Genomic DNA, 18,008 nt, shown 5'->3' on the forward strand with positions numbered 1-18,008 from the left:
TTCCCCTCATTAATTCTTTGATAATCTCTTACAGTAATACCAGGTCGGTTAAGTTCGTTTCTACGCAACCGTTGGTATTCTCTCAAGGTCATATCAGGTCGGGTGAAGAAAAGAAACTTCTCTGTTGTATAGTTTCAACGGGTGCTTTTGGTAAAGGCAGGTGTGATGTCATCATGGCCCATTATTTTGTTGACAAGTCTTTTTAGTCTCTCACTTCAGCCCGTATAGTTTGATCTGCTGCAAGACACCTCCTATATTTTGTCTTTATTGTAAAACAATCCCTAACTTAACTTGGGTCAAACCAAACTGACTTTCTTGAATACCTAATTGAACAAGACTTTCTCCATAAATATTGGCTGTTGTACATCTTCGAGTTATTTCTGCAAAACCATCTAACTTAATTAGTTTACTCAAAGTAGGCGGCTAACATACATAAATTAGCGATAAATAGATGAGTTCTAACAAACTCATCACCACCCAAACTTGTTTGTATGTTATTTTGGTTAACATACATTTGTAATTTAACTACTATATATGTTTTTTGTTAGTCATTTTGCAGATTCAGACAAATGGTAAGATTAAAGCTTCAGACCGACAAGAAAGTCGATTGTCGAACTTCGGTGGCTGCAAAGGATAATGTAACTCAAAAAACCCGAGGTGCGAAAAAGTCCAAGGAAAAGAACGTTACAACAGACACGGGGGCGTATGGTAGAACCTACTTCAAAGAAGATGATTAGTTCGATTAATAAACGGAACATACCATTATAATTTAGAATATGAATCCTTCTTGCCCAAATACTGTGCTTAAGGCTTTTTTCTTTCCTTTGTAAGAGAAGTAGTAGCTCAAGTTAAGTCCGAAGTCTTTTAGAAATGACAATTCGACATCCTTCGTGCTTTTGTTAGGGTTGATCTTTAGATCTTCGGCTATGAGACCTCTTACAAGTTTTCTTGATATTTTTGCTTTCGAAGAGTTTAGAATAAAATAAGTGCAGCCTATGTGGTTTAAATTGAACTCCTTTAATAAGAACATATTAGGAGATTTCATAGGGGCATATCCGTGCACTTTGAAAGGGCATCCATCTCCATGACACCCAACAGTCGCCCTATGCCGATCATTCTTTATAAATTTGTAGTTTTTTTCGTACTGATAGAGTAATGACCAATAGCATCTCGGAAGGCTTGAATCCCACCCTCAAACTCTTGACCGACGTGGGTGAAAATTTGACCCCATGCTTCTGGCTTGGTTATTTTATTCTGATGGTAAGACCCATTAGTATTTGCATCACTAAAATCCATGGAGTGATTGAATAGCTGCCAAAAATAATATAAAAGCATTACGTATAGTAATAAAAAAAACGTTAAAAGAAAATGTTAAAATTGTTGTTAAAATCAATAAGATTCTACCAACATAGAATTTTGTTAGAATCAACCTACTATAACAAATTCATAACAGATGGTAATAGAATAAAGAAAATGCTAGTAAAATACTGAAAATGTAACAAAAATAATTTCACATAATATATTTTAATTACTAAAAAATATTTGTTAACTTACTGTAACAAATTCATAAGATGCTAGCAAAATAGTATTTGCTTTTTAAAATATTGTATTCAAATTCATTCGACAGATGCTAATAGAATGTAAAAAATGTTAGTTGAAACAATAAGATGCTAGCAAAATAGTATTTGGTTTTTAACCTACTGTAACAAATTCATTCAACAGATGCTAATAGGATGTAATACACGCTATTAGAATCAATAAGATGCTAGCAAAATAGTATTTTCGTTTTAACCTACTATAACGAATTAATAACAGATCCTCTTACAGTAGCGAAAAATGTAACAAAAACAATTTCACATTATATATTTTAATTACTAAAAAGTATTTGTTAACCTACTGTAAGAAATTCATAAGATGCTAGCAAAATAGTATTTGCTTTTTAAACTACTTTATCAAATTCATTCAACAGATGCTAGTAGTTACAATAAGATGCTAGCAAAATAGTATTTACTTTTTAACCTACTGTAACAAATTCATTCAACAGATGCTAGTAGAATGTAAACAAATGCTATTATAATCAATAAGATGCTAGCAAAATAGTATTTGCTTTTTAAACTACTATATCAAATTCATTCAACATATGCTAGTAGAATGTAAAAAATGCTAGTATAATCAATAAGATGCTAGCAAAATAGTATTTGCTTTTTAACCTACTGTAACAAATTCTTTCAACAGTTGCTAATAGAATATAAAAATTGTTATTAGAATCAATAAGATGCTAGCAAAATAGTATTTGCTTTTTAACCTACTGTAACAAATTCATTCAACAGATGCTAATAGAATGTAAAAAATGCTATTAGAATACAGAAATGTAGCAAAAATAATTTTACTCTATAAAAAAAATTTATGAGAAAAAAATTCTAGTGATAAAGATTTCAACATTCACTTTTTACCAAAAAGTGATAAAAAAAATGTTACATTTAAGTTTTTTGTTAGAATAAAATAATTCTTTTAAGAAGATTGTAGTAATAGAGATTGTGTTAATAGAGATTTATAGATTCTAACGATCAATTTCAGTTGGACATACCTCACAAACGAATTTGTAGATGTCTAATTGGATCGAAATAGAGATAAAAAACAAATCACAAATTCATACTTTCTTGAAGTTCAAAGAACATAGAGTTACAGAGAAAGAAACTCGTTTTTGGGAGAGAACATCTCGTTTTAGGTAAATATCCATTGATTTGGTAGGTTACTTTACACAAATATAAGTTTTGGAAATAATATATTTTCTTGAATTCAAAGAACATAGAGTTACAAAAAGAAGAACTCGTTTTTGGGAGAGAGAAACTCGTTTTAGGTAAATATCCATCGATTTGGTATGTTACTTTAGAAAAATATAAATTTTGAAAATAAAGATTGACATTAAATATCCACCATAAATATTCTTTCATAAAATTTATGGAAAGAACAATTGTATTAACTCAACCATTAGAAACCTTTGGTTTACCAATGGTTAAAAAATATTTATGAATGGCAAAAATGAGACATAATTAAAGGATTGATGCATGGGTCCCACCAAATAGTTAATTTTTTGACTTATTTTACATTTTCGGTTTATTTTGGTTTTATTATGTATATTGATTTAGGAGTTGATATGTGACTAATTACCCCTCTTATTTTTGGACCTTAAACTCAAAAATCCTTAATTTTATTCTAATGACCATCTTGACAATTTATTATCTCCATAACTTTTTAAATATTAATTGTGTTTAGGTTATGAAATCGTAGCCCTTAGATCTTGATCCCTAATATCTTCTTAAATTATAACTCTTTATATCTCTCTCAAAACCTTTCTATCTTCATAATTTCCCAAAAAGTAATTGTCCTTCGGTTATAAAAGAAGAAGATTAATGGATCATATTCCTCACTCCTCTCTTTATATATATTTTCATCCTAGGATATTTCTTTCTTATTTATTTTTTCTCTCTCTCTCTCACTTACAACATTTCTCATTTGTTAGTAAAAGAAATCTCTATCGACAACAAAATGGTTCGAAATTAGATTTTCTTAATTGATAGTTTTTCTTAGTTGATTTAGTATTACTTTTTTTTTGTTAATATTAAATTGGTAATGTATGATTTACTACATAAATTTTGTCGATTTAGTATTAGTTTTTTTTAATCTTGATAATGTTTAATTAGCATTTTCTGTATTCTGTATAAGTTCAATGAAATGTTTAATTGTAAATACACTTGGTGATAAATGATAAATCTCTATTTACTTATATCCCTTTCTCTATCAATCTATGTTATTTTAGTTTTCTATGTTAATCTTTTGCAAGTGAATATTTTTTTTTAAGATTTGACTGTATGATTAATACATAAAATTCAGTATATATAACTTGTTTTATTGATATTGTGTATTCTCCATAAGTTTACTGAAATGTTTAATTGTAAACATAATCTAGGATAAATGATAAATCTCTCTCTCTTAATTTGTACATGTATCTCTTTCTTTATCAATCTATGATATTTTTTTTTCTATGTTAATCTTTCGCAAGTGAAAAAATTATTTATTTGAAGTCTTGTTTTTAATCTTTATGTATCGTTTCTCCTAGATTTGAAGAACATGTCTTTTGAAGAGTAGATTGTTATTCTTTTTCCGATTTTACGATTTGAATTTACTATTTTACTTTTCAATTTTTTTGAGATGAGTAAGTAGTTGCTAGTGTTATGATATTTTAACTAGACTTTACAAATTATGTAAACCAAAAGGTACCCATTTATCTTTATAGTGATTCTTTAATGGGATTTTCTTTGTTCTAAAATCTTTCTTGATTTTCTTCTTTAAATTTCATAAAAATATAACTTTCCATCGATTCTTTGAACAATTCGAATTACCTCTTGTAAAAGTAAAATAAATTCTTACCTCCACTAGATGACTTGTAAACTTTTATGAAATTTTTGTTCTGTTTTTAACACCAATTATCGATTTTAGACACTTTTGGTTTAAAAACTATTAACTTATATTAAATTTTTTGTTCCAGATTTCTTGCGTTCGTTAATGTTCTTTTTGTTTCTTATTGTTTGTAAATGTAATATACTTCGTTTTCGTGTTCATCGACCCAAAAGTATTACTTTTTGTTATTTGTCAAACATAAACGTCTGTGCCCTAGGGGCACGGGTTATAACTAGTATATATATAAAGAAGGAGCGAGGGTGAAACAAAGAACTAGAGAGAGACAGTGTGAGAAGGAGAGAAAGGGTGTTTAGTATAGGGACCCGGATAAATGCTATAGGGACATTGTCAAAATATAATATTTTTAGATTTGAAGACCCTTTACTAATTAGAAAATAGACATTATTTTACAGATTTAAATCGAATAAATTAATTTTTATTTGGATAAAAACGTAAATTAAAATAATACAAGTATTGGAGTTTTCTTTTATTTTCATGTCCTTCTTTAGATCCACAGATCCTAGCACAAAATCCTATTTTAACCTATTTTATAAAACAACCATCACCTATAAACACTAGTACATTCTTATTTACTAAGTTGGTCTCATCTCTTTCTTTCTTATGTAACACATTTATTATTGGCCATGCTTTGGGGAAAGCTAAATGGTTTCCGGGTGTGAAATTTTAAAGGGAATGTGTACATTTTTAGAAATTTTCCGGGGAAATAAATTTTAAGGGGAGATAAAAAAAAACACTCCACCTCACCTCACTCTCTCTCCACCTCACCTCTTTGTCTTCTCCGATTAGGTCGCCGGCCGGAAAATTTTCCGGCCGGCGACCATGAAAAAAAAATATATATATTTTCACTCTCTCTCTCTCTCTAGAAACTCCGGCGAAGGGGTTTCCCTTCGTCGGAGTTCTTCAACAGACCGGAACTCCGGCGAAGGGAAACCCCTTCGCCGGAGTTTCTAGAGAGAGAGAGAGTGAATTTTTTTTTTTTCATGGTCGCCGGCCGGAAAATTTCCCGGCCGGCGACCTAATCGGAGAAGATAAAGAGGTGAGGTGGAGAAGCTATGTTGCTTTCCCCCTAAATAAAATTGTCAACCAAAATTGACCAATTTTTTACCGAGTCTTCACACCCCGGAAACTATTTAGCTTTCCCAAAGCGCTGGCCTTATTATTTAATCCTATAAGTGTAAAATGTTGGTGAAGATTTCTCTCGAAATGTAAATATTTCGGCTACCATGGTTGCTTTATTTTTTTGTCGCTAGAATTTCAACCACTGTGGTCGAAATATTGGACATATTTCAACAACTTATGTCGAAATATGTTGAATATGTCGACCAATAGTCATATTCCGACCATAATGGTCGAAATTTTGCGCATATTTCGACCATACTGGTTGAAATTTTGGGCATATTTCGATTACTTTGTCCGAAACATTTTTGTCAAATTTTACTTCATCATTTGTTCCATATTTTAGGTAGAGAAAGAGATCTTAATTATTAAATTTTTTTTTTTGTGGTTAATTTTAAATGTTACATTATTTTCAATATTGTCATATTAAAGTGTATAATAACGATTTATTTAGTTTTTTTGAGAAAAATCTCTCTTTACTAAACGGACTAATGTCCCTTTACTAATTGTGTCCCAATACACTAGATACAGGTCCCTTTACCAAAGACCGAGAGAAAGAAATAGAGAGAAGAAGAGGGTGAAATAGAAAACGGAGAGAGGGAGAAGATGAAGATTAGGGGGCATATTTCAATCTAAGTCAATATTGGGACGAAAATCCAAATATACACCCCTAAGTCAATGTTAGCTGACAAAGTCTTGACCCTAAAGCCCCCACCAAAAGAAGCCCGCAGATTCATTACGGTCATTGTACAAATCCCCATCAGATAGAATAGTTAATTGGAGGAGTGACATAAACATTGAGATCCAGTATGAGAAAAGTGAGCATGGCTTATGGAGTTGAAAGTTCTGATATTTTTGGTCAATGATCAGAACTCGAAGATATGTTTGAATACCATCAAGCAAGATTTATATTTTTGAAGAGAATTTTTTGTTGAAGGTGGAGTTTAAATCAGACATGGCATTGACATGTTGAGTAGGCACTGAGGACAGAAACATTTTCCGGCATCGGTAATCAAAGAGAAACTTTATAATTCAATTCGACACATTCAAATATGATCCAAACAAATACACAGTACCCTGTATAGAAACAAGACTTACGTAATCAATATTTGATTGATCGAATAAACAGCTTGATCAGGAATAGGTAAGGTAACATAAGAGTCCTCTACAATTTAGTTCACTCTGTTCTCAATGGATTTTTTAAAATGAAAAACTCTAGCCGAGAATGAACAATTAAGTCTAGCGGAGAAGCAACAATTATGTAGAAACAGAGTATCAGTTGGGGTTCAATAGTCACCTCGTTAGATCAAGAAGAGCAACATCCAGCCTTCTTAACGGCCGACACATCATCCCTTGATCCCACATTAATAGTCTGTCCTTTGGGTAATGTTGCTGGATCATCTCCAATATCAAGAGCTTTTCTGCTAACGACACGATAAATCTGGCTAAGGACTTCTGTGAAAGCATTTTCGACATTCATTGATTCCAATGCAGATGTCTCCATGAAGAAGTTGTTCTCTCTTTCTGCAAAAGCTTTTGCATCTTCAACAGAAACTGCCCGTAAATGACGAAGATCTGCTTTATTTCCCACCAGCATTATTACAATATTGGCATCAGTGTGATCTCGGAGTTCTTTTAACCATCTCTCCACATTTTCAAATGTAACGTGGCGCGTAACATCATAGACTAGCAATGCACCAACAGCTCCTCGATAGTATGCACTTGTGATTGCTCGGTACCTTTTTGCATAAAAGGATATGAAATTAGACTTTGCTCACCATTTAACCAAACGGGAACAAAAACATTAACTAGTTATAGCTATATATTGAAGGTTTAGATAACCTGTGTGAAAAATGAATCTCTGCTCCATCAGCATAGAGAACACATTCATTCAACTTTGATTACACACAATTGAAGGATGAAAAGCAAAACAATATATGTTCCAACTCCACTAATGAGAATGATAAGAAGTTATGTTTTCATCGTGGTAAAAGGTATGATGGACCTGGCTAGCTGTTACATTAATCGGTGCATATATATGGCAGACCAATGGAGATAATGAGATAATGGTAACAAAACTCTCTCTCACTATTTCTCAAGAACTTAGATTGCAGTCGAAGGCATAGAGATTGACATTCATGAGTAATGCTAGAGACCAAGAAAAACTCGGCAGACTCCCGGAAGAAATGCTATGTCGCTTTCCATGATTCATTGTTTAGTTGATCAGAACCATAGAAAACACGAATGACAGAAATCCTAATCCACATAGGATTTCTGCCAGGAGTCTGTCTAGTTTTTCTTGTTCTCTAGCATTACAAGCCTACCTGGTTTTTCTTGTTTCTTATTAAATTTTTCGACATTCAAAACAACTCTATTGTTCGAAGCCAAAGATTGATCATCTCTCAAGCATATTATCCACCACAACCCACACAAAAACCACAAGTTGTATCCTCAATTCATGTAATTACAGAGGAGAATTTTCAATTCCATCAAACCCTAGAACCATCATTTTCTGTGGCAATCAAGACAGATTAGGATTGAAATGCCAACAAATGGAGAAAAGAAAACTAACCTCTCTTGGCCAGCGGTATCCCAAATTTGAGCTTTGACAACCTTATCATCAACGTGAATGCTCCTTGTAGCGAATTCAACACCAATAGTAGATTTTGATTCAAGACTGAATTCATTTCTTGTGAATCTTGAAAGTAAATTAGATTTTCCAACACCTGAATCACCGATTAGAACTACTTTGAATAGATAATCATAATCGTCGTCGCCTCTGTATGCCCCCATTTAATAAGATTGAAATGAAATTCTCCTCTCTCTCTCTCTCCTCTCTCTAGATCAAAACAAATGTCGAAGTTTTCCGCAGATCGAAATACGCGGTTTTTCTTTACCAGAATTATACCCATTCGTTCTTCGTCATTCTAGAGAGAGAGAGAGAGAGAGAGAGAGATTGTGTTCTGTTCTGGAGGGGATTTCACACAACTAAACAATGGAAGAAGGCGCGCAAAAACCGAAGCTGGGAAAACAAGTCACATTAGTACATCGAATTTGATGTTAAACTATACGTAACTAATTAACAACCGTTGGATCCACATCTAGAACGAGTCAGTCACAAGTCTCCCACAAATTAGCCTTGAGGGAGGGGGGGGCTTTTAAGGCCTCCTCAGCCATTTGGAAAGTGTTATGGCCCACAACATTTTTATTGGGCCCACTACTAAATTCAGAAGCTTTGGAACCCAACGCACATGGCTAATAGTCTTTTTCTTTTTTTGAGAAAAGCTTCATAAAACATAACCTATGTAACAACATTAGATGAAATGTGTACAACACAAATTTATAAAGGACTTAAACCGAACTTAAAAGGTTTAAAGAGTGAGCTACTAAATCGTAGGGGACCAAATTAGCATTTCGCGAGCGGTGCCGCCTCGTGAAGAAGAAGCGTAACCACTCCAGACCATGGGGTAATTCTCCACGGGGCTTCAGCATGTTCATCCAAAAGTAGGGTAACAATCGTTTTAGAATCTCCCTCTAGGTCAAAACTATATAAATTTGTTTTCTCTCCGAGAAGAAACCCTAACTCGAACCCCTATAATTCTCCACGGGGCTTCAGCATGTAGATACTTTATAGGAAATTAATTTTTTATGGGGGGCCTAAAGCAGAATATATCTTCATATTTATATTTAAATTCTTTTTATCCTCCCATTTTTCTCTATCTTCTCTGGGTCCTCTCTTTTCTAGTAAATGACTCTTCTTCTTTGGTCAGTAGAAGGTTGTGATAGTTGTCGATTGCATGGGCGGAGCCAGGATTTCGAGCCGCACCTGACTTGTAACACCCCTATTTTTTTATTTATATCATATTAGGTGGAAATAACAAAACTCTAGGTCATTTGGGTTTGGGCCTAATATGAAGAGTAAGTTAGTGTGGGCTTGAGTATCACAAAATAGAAGTGGGTTAGAAGGAAAAATAGGGTTGGTTGAGTTGATTATATAAAAGAGTGGCGTAGAGCCTTTTTGTAGATCTAGAACAAAACTTAGAGAGAGAAATGGTATTCTTTGGAGAAGATTTTGATGAACAAATTGAAGATATCTATGTATTTTTTATGATATTGTTGGTATATCTTCTTAATCTTCAACAAGCCACTCCTTAGTGAAGGAAGAATGAATTAATAAAGAAGAAAAGAGGTAGAGATGGAGTTCTCTAGAGAGAGAAAGAGGCATGATTGTGGTCTTGATCTCATCTAAAGCAAAAAGAGGTAGATTTCCTATCTCCTAATTCTTTTATAGGCTTTTTCAATTTATTCCATGATAGGTTTAGTATTGGTAATCACATAAGTTCTATAAAGAATGATTGAATGATTTAGATATTAGTTTTATCTTGAATTCCATAAAATATCTATAGAGGACAATATTTCGGTGTAGATTAAAATTAAATCTGGTATTTATTGATAATGAATCTCGGTGTGTATCATATTTGGTTGGAAAGGTCTGTTTGTCTACTTTCTAGTTGTTCAAACGGTGAGTTAATTGGAGTTCCGAGCGAAGAGTTATCATAGTTTTCGTACGAGGTGGCAGAACAGTCCCTACTGTACTTCGGTCTAAATTAAAATTAAATCTGGTATTGATTGATGATGAATTTCGGTGTGTATTTTATAAGGTTGGAAAGGTATGTTTGTCTACTTTCTAGTGGTTCAAACGGTGAGTTAATTGGAGTTCCGAGCGAAGAGTTATCATAGTTTTCGTACGAGGTGGCAGAACAGTCCCTACTATACTTCGGTCTAGATTAAAATTAAATCTGATATTGATTGTCAAGATCACTTTGAGTCATCTGACTCGAGAAGCGGTGTTGACCAGCGAAATCAGTAGCGGGAGAAGAAGTTGTCATTTTCTTGAAAGGAAAGGAAGAAGGTCACAACTTAAGAGAAAAAGAACTGACTGGATGAAGAAAGAAAAGGTAAGGATATGGATCAAACCCGGAGGTTCAAATAAGCATGGCTCGAGGGTGCAAGCTAACGTACACCGAACCAGTAAGATATAAACGCGTGGCAATAATCGCCTGATGAGAAGAAACCCTAAATGAACCCTCGACTACTGGTCGAGGCCGTCAATGATTCACATTACTCGGTAAACAGCGGGGTAATTAAGAGCTCTGGAAAGAGTATTCATTCCCCCACTCTCAGGAAACCACGCGTCCACAATAGCTGAAGTACGCCACGACCCAAAAGATCAACGCCGAAAACGCGTGATCAGAGAATCAAATCTATGACGTCATAAAATCACGCATGGAAAAGAATTAATTACTTGCGCAGAAGACGAAACGTGTCTTGGAACAACAAACCACGCGTCAGAACAAGAACACAACTGGGTCAGCTCTGGCAAAGATAATACTTAGTTAAAGAAGATCTCAAATTTATGAATATCAATCACCTCTGGAATATCGATAGAAGGACAGAGCTCTAGAAAACAGCCCTGGTCCAAGCAAGGCCCAAAGAGCTTTGCGATACAGCTCTGGGACAGGTAATACTTTCGACTTCTGGCCTTCAAAGTAAAACACACGAGTTACTTCTACTCCTTAGTCTCTATACTTTCAACTAAGGAGTGGTGGGACTCATGATGATGCATAAAATGTCCAGACGCTGACTAACGTCTGAAGAGTCAAAGATCAGACCAGAAGTCTCAACAGCTCGGCTTAAGGCAGCAGGCCAGCTAAAATCCCTAATGGCCCACCACACATTCCCCTAACTGGGAGGTCGGCCAGAAGAAACCAGCTCTGCACAAAACGCCCTCGGCACAGACAGATCAGCCCTGGGATCTCTAAAGGAATAAGGGGGGTCTCCACAGGTTTGGCCCATATCTTACGCCCAGAACTGGGGAGATATCAGCGCTGCGCAACCTAATGACTTATTCCCGGACTTTCCAGAAAGATCTCAGTCGGCCACACATCTTGAAGTGTTTAAGCCTGATTGGACTCCACGTATTTAAAGGAGGAAATTTCTCTTTTAGAGTCTACCACTCCGGCAAGATATCAACGAAGTATCCTTGAACTTAGGAACTTTCACTTATCAAAGAACCGGATAGACTCGAAGAGAAACCTTAGATACGCAAAAGAGGTAACTTCTATTACGGTTTGACGGTCACCGCCTCACCACCGTCACTAATCACAGTCGGCCTAACTTCGCCCATAAAAGGCCCCCCACGTCGTCCTTCACAAGGGACGGTCTCTTCAGAACAGACACATTCTCTCCCCCAAAAATACGATCTCTTCATACCAGAAGGATCACCCCCAAAAACAGAGTTACCACAGCTCGCCTCCAAAAGGATCGATCAACATTCATTCTTTTACTGCAAAGAGCACCCTGACTGTCTTGAGCGTCGGAGGGGTTTCCGAACCTTTTGCAGGTTTTCTCCCCTTGGGAACAGACGAACAGGAGCTAGGAGCGAGGAGCTGGAACAGAGGAGTAGAGCAGAGAAGCAGAGCTGAACAGGGGAATCTTTCCTCTCATAACAGAATATACCATCGTAACGGAGGCTTTCATGCATCAACTCTCTTTTCCATGCTGATTTAACCGAGAGCCAATTTTCGATATCAGCAGGCCCCATTTCTAAAAGGGCCCCAAAATCAGATTTCTTTACAGGCACCTGTTGAGTAAAAAGTTAAATAAAGAATTGTGGGCTTGTAAGTGACAGACGTATCAAACAAAGCCTTACCTGTGACTTTGAGAGCAATAAACCCACTTACTAATTCATAAGAACGGAAACCTACCTACTCACCTATTAACCTAAAGAAGGTCTAGTTCCTTATTTTATTAAGGTGTCGTTTGGCAACACTAAAATAAGTTACTTTTTTGCATATTTAAGTAGAAAAATCAAAAAATTAGTTTGGTACGCAAAAATTACCGACTTCATTTAAGTTAAAATTTGACTTTCTCTTAAAGTTAAAATTTGACGCTTTTGACTTCAAAGTAAAGTAACTTTTTTTTGAGACATGCATGAATTTTACTTGTATCTTCGTTCCACTACCACAACTAAACTTCTACCATACCATTATACCCTACCACCACCACAACAGGCATTGCACCTCCCCCACCACCCTACCTCAACTACTACAACCACCACCACCACCATACACCACCGTACCTCCATCATTACCACCTATATCCACCACCTTTACCACCATCACCATACCACCACCACCATAACTCCGTCAATATCACTCGCATACCTTATCCACCACCACCGTACTTTCACCACCACCATACTTCCACCACCAGCGCCACCATCCATACCTCCGCCACAATCACCACCGCTGCCACCATCATACCTCTACCACCATCACCACCACACCCCATAACCATACCTTCATGGCACCACCACTACCTCTACCACCAATATCACCACTACTTCGTATAAGAGAGTAATCGTGGAAATCATAAACAAACTCAATTAAAATCAAGTATCTCTATGAGAAAGAAAAATAAAATTATCAAAAGTAAATTGAGTTACCAAATTAATTTTTTGACTTTTTTACTTATAAGTAAAAATTTTGCCAAATATACTTTTGAAATTTTTTTACTTTTTTAAAGCAAAAGAACTACTACCACAAGTAAAATGACTTCTACTTTTGGTTGCCAAAGGACACCTAAATCTGTAACCAATAAAACATTAAAGCCTCTCTCTCTCTCTCTCTCTCTCTCTCTCTCTCTCTCTCTCTCTCTCTCTCTCTCTCTCTCTCTCTCTCTCTCTCTCTCTCTCTCTCTCTCTCTCTCTCTCTCTCTCTCTCTCTCTCTCTCTCTCTCTCTCTCTCTCTCTCTCTCTCTCTCTCTCTCTCTCTCTCTCTCTTTTATTCACGGTAAATCCACAACCGTAATTTCTTCATTTCTTATCTCATTAAATTTCATTACATTATTTCTATTTTGGTGAATTCTCTAATTCTTTCATATAAGGTTTGAGGTTTGTCCTTTCAACAAAAAAAAGGTTAGAGATTTGTTTTTATGTAACAAATATACAAAATTGACACTGTTGACACTGTTACACTAGATTCTTTTTTTATATTTATATGGCATTGAATCTGTATAATTGTATATGTGACATGACAATGGTAATTTGTTTAAATTTAATTTTTCTCCATTTTAGGTCCAAGTCTTGGCACTTTACTTCAGTTACTTCACTAATATTTAATGTAGAAGTTATGTGTGAATCATGACGTGCTAAGAGAGAAAAGAGAAAAAGACTAAATATTAGCAAAATCTCATATAGGTTTACTTAATAAGTACTAGGGTAGCCCGTGCCCGTAGGGCATGGAAATTTCTATATTTATGTTATACAAAATAATAAAATATTTTGGTCTTATACAGATATTGAAGTAATAAAAATATATTAAAAATAATAATTGAAATTATATTGAGTTGTTTGAAGGGAGAAAAGAGGAAAGAAAGAAAAATAGTAAGAGAGTTTATAAGGAGTGGGTAGTTATTCTGACAGTTAAATATCTATCTTTTCAAAGACTCTTTAAAAAGAAGGGTCATGATTTACAAAAGGAAATTGGACGACCGAGATTTATAAACTTAGGTTATTACATGGCACCAAAACCTATGTCATTTGTTATATAGATTTTACGACAACTAAAAAACTCGAGTATAATTCTAGTGAAGAACGTACAATTGTGATTGAAGAATCTAGTAGAAGAAATGTGGTCAAAGAAATTGCTCATGAAGATGTTGGACGTCATGATATAAATGAAAAAGAAACTATAACGGAAGAACATAGATACGACTTTCAACAAAAAAAAGAACATAGATACGAAAATGTTGGCGAAAAACTAGTGAACGAGAAATTGGTGAAGATATAGAGAACACGAATGCCAATAAAGATTTTAGTGATCCAGCTAGTTGGAAAACAATTCATCAACCATCAAGGGACTTTTTAATTGAAAGCGGACCCATTATAGTTTCAAGAGATGAAGATCCTAAAGATGCTCTTAAGAGACACTTCTTTTCGTACTAAATTTAATTGTTACGGTAATTTCTTTTTCTATAACTAGTGTATAGAGGGCCCCTAATTTTACTTTGATTTAGGCCCCCAAATCATCCACCTCCGATTACGAACGAGAAAGGATGCACTTTAAATAGGGTTTCCCAACTCATAATGAACGGAAATTGGAATCTAAACGTCTTCAAGACGCGTCAAGAAGCTTCTGTCGCAGCTGCTGGTCGCGTCTTCAAGACGCGTCTCAGCAGCTGCTCTGGACGCGTCCAGAGGACGCATCCAGGAGCTTCTGGTCCGGCCAGGAAGCTTCCTGGCCGGACACTAGGCTTTTTCAAAACCCTAGTTTCCAAAAAGAAATTTTTTTTTTTTTTTTTTTTTCTTATGCAACTTTAAGTTGCTATTTTCCAATTTTAAAACTTTTCTTAAATTTTTGAAATTCCTTTTAGAACACTTCTAAAATTTTTCAAAACTTTTAGAAACTTTTTAAATTTTTCCAAATTTGTTTTGAGAGTTTCCCAAACTCAAAACTACTGTTTTTAGAACACTTCTAAAATTCCAAATCTTTGTTTTTCAAAAGTTTCCAAAATTTAAAAAACAACTCTTAATCAAACCAATTTTGGATCAAAATCTAGGTTTTTGAAATTTTTCAAAGAACAATTTTGAAATCAATTTTGAAAAATCTTTGAATCCAATTCAAAATTAATCAAATTTTATGTTTTAAAATCTTTTTAAACATAACTATCAATTTAATCAAGCATGGATTAGTTTGAAATTCAATCAAATTGAGACTTTTAAAACACTTTTAATTATCAATGTGATTCTCAATTTGAAAATTTATTGAATCCTATCAAATTATGAGTTAAAAATACCTTTTTAAAACACCTTTTAAAATACTTTTATAAACTCAATTTTCAAACTATCAAGCATATGAATTAGTTCGATTCTTAGCAAAAACTAGTTAATAGCAAGAGGCTCTGACGCCACTGTAGGGATTTACACCCTTCTACTAGTGTTTATAGCGGAAATATGACATCTAATGTCTACACTAGTATTCCCAGGATCACATGCAAAACTAGTAATTAATCTAATGGAGATAGTAGATTACCTTAATCGCTTTTCCCTCGAACTAGTTGAATTGATTGAAGAAGACCAAGAGCTTCAAGTGTAGCTCCTCTACTTGGGACACGAGCAATCAATTTGATCTCCCACCTTGTTGTATAGCTAGCACACCAATGGTGGTTGGAAAAGAAGAACACCTTCTTCTTTGACTAGATTGATAGTAATGGGAATTAGCTCACTTTCTCCTCTCTACTTGATGTGGTAGAGTAAGAAAGCTTAGAGAGAAATTCCACACCTTATTCTCTGCCCTAAGAGTGTTTATATGGAACCCTAATAAGAATCCACCTCCTTTTAGGTTTCCTAAAACACCCTTTAGAATAAGATTTAGGGAAATAGTCGAAAATAGCAACTATTGGTATTTTCTCAATTCCCTAAGGAGGAGGTGTCCAAACACCACGAAAATTGGCAGATATAATGTTTATTATATCAGCAACTAACCCTCCAAAATTCAGCCCAATCCGAGTCCTAGAAGTACCCGAACCGGTCTAGGCCCAAAAACCCTGTTTTTGGCCCTTTTGTACTATCTTTGCCTAATTCCCTTTTAGGCCTATGAGATATGTTTATGGGACACTCCCATGATTATATCTCACTCCCACTAGTCATATCCTAGATCAATTTGTCACTCTTATGTGTAACCCGTTGTAGGATCCGATCGAAGTTAGCCGCGAATTACTCCGTAATTCGACGATCGTAGTTGGTCTCTAGCTACAACTCTACGATCCCTAAATCAATCGGACTTGATGATCTTCCACATCAATTGTCCTATCCGACAATTTGTTCGCATTGTCACCTTGGTCGAAGGACATCTCCTTCAACTCCTTCAGTTGTTCCTCTTTTTCTTCGAGTAATTCCTCCATGTGCGTCTATTTGATTCTAACGCTTTAATCAAGAGTGATGTAATGCGCCGAAAGCAAGAGTTCATTGCGCGCACTTTTAGATGGTTTACATCGTTTTTCGTCATATTAAAGATATGCCAAATGAGAGTTGCCCCAAAATTAGGATTTTTCAACCTTTCTAAATACTAAACCTCTTTACAAACAAATCATATTTTTCTCATAAATAGATGTTGAGAATTTTGACGCAGTTGCGAAAAATTTTGTACTCCTTTCTCTGATAATATAAAACATAAAACTGTTTTTCTTATTCAGAGATATCTCCTTCTAATCAAATACTCCCTCAGTCTCAAAATGAATGACCTATTTTATTTTTTGGGTTATCCCATTTTAGTGTCATACTTCTAAAAATAAAGAAAAGAACTTTTCGCTCTTTCCAATAATACCCGTTACTTTAAATTTAATGACAATTTTATTTAAAAGTAAGTTAAAACTTTTTCATTACATTGTAAGAAAGTTAATGAGTGTACAATTGGAAAAATTATGTTATTTTTGAAAGTCAAACTCTAATTAATGATGTTCCCTTAAAAAGTTGAGTTTTGAAAATAGGTAATTCATTTTGGGACAGAGGGAGTATGAGATCTCAAATTCAATGTTTTACGATGTCACTGACATTACTAGGAATCTTGTTTGCACTGGACTTCCAAAATTTTTAATATAACAGTAGGTCCTGCTTCTAGGTACTAAATGTAGTTTGAAAACTAAATTCACCTTATACTCCAAGTCATTGATAGAAGCCCTACAACTTTGATGCCTAAAGCAAGAGGGGTCTTGAAAAACCAACCACAAACTCGCCAAGATATCATCTGGTCCCATATTAGCATCACAAAAAGGTGCACCCATGTGTGATGGCTAACTTTTGAGATAAATGAAGCCACTATTAAAGGGACATAAATTATATTATGTATGCATTTTTGAATGATGGAAGAGATGTTTAGTATCTACATAGATTTTATTGAATTTGTATAATACAGAGAGCCTCATTTTTTGACTTGGGCTTCGGACGACAAGAAAGTCAGGGCTGACCCTGTTAAGATTGTCTCCAACGGGATACTCTAAGAAAAATTCTGAAAGTCCTAGATGTCAAGTGTCAATTGAGATATTCTTTCTTAAGTGGTAATACAGAGACATTCAGAACTTTTTTTTTGTCTCCAATGGAGATCTTTAAATTAATACATTTACAACTACACATGTCATTTTTAAATTCAATGTGAAAAAAGTAGTTAAAAAAGCAACGATTATTATTGGTTTAAATTTTAGAGTGATACATAGGACGTCTCACAGAGACACGTCTATCTTGAGAGTCTCTACAATAAATGTCCACACATCATCATGGAATGTCAAAGAGAGTGCCCCATTGAAGAATGTGTTTTAACAAAAACTCTAAATATTCTTGATGACACTTTAAG

General features: G+C 34.7%; 1 protein-coding gene across 1 annotated transcript; it reads right to left on the minus strand.

Moving 5' to 3' along the window:
* Positions 1–6,607: 6,607 nt before the first annotated feature.
* On the minus strand, positions 6,608–8,728 carry LOC147548938 (ras-related protein RABA1f-like). The gene is made up of 2 exons (XM_086671253.1): positions 8,171–8,728; positions 6,608–7,337 (listed from the first exon to the last, which is right to left on the minus strand). Exons 1-2 carry the CDS (start codon positions 8,389–8,391, stop codon positions 6,905–6,907), a joined length of 654 nt encoding a protein of 217 aa, XP_086527379.1. The 5' UTR covers positions 8,392–8,728; the 3' UTR covers positions 6,608–6,904.
* Positions 8,729–18,008: the final 9,280 nt, after the last annotated feature.

This window comes from Eschscholzia californica, unplaced genomic scaffold (genome assembly GCF_041429995.1).
Source record: "Eschscholzia californica isolate CP2 unplaced genomic scaffold, dmEscCali1.0.p SCAF_3, whole genome shotgun sequence".
In the NCBI taxonomy this organism is placed as follows: domain Eukaryota; kingdom Viridiplantae; phylum Streptophyta; class Magnoliopsida; order Ranunculales; family Papaveraceae; genus Eschscholzia; species Eschscholzia californica.

Excerpts from the sequence above, each read along its gene's own strand:
- LOC147548938 (XM_086671253.1), bottom strand. The coding sequence starts at position 8,391 with ATGGGGGCATACAGAGGCGACGACGATTATGATTATCTATTCAAAGTA. Across the intron at positions 7,338-8,170 it reads GATACCGCTGGCCAAGAGAG|GTACCGAGCAATCACAAGTG; the intron begins GTTAGTTTTCTT and ends TTATGCAAAAAG.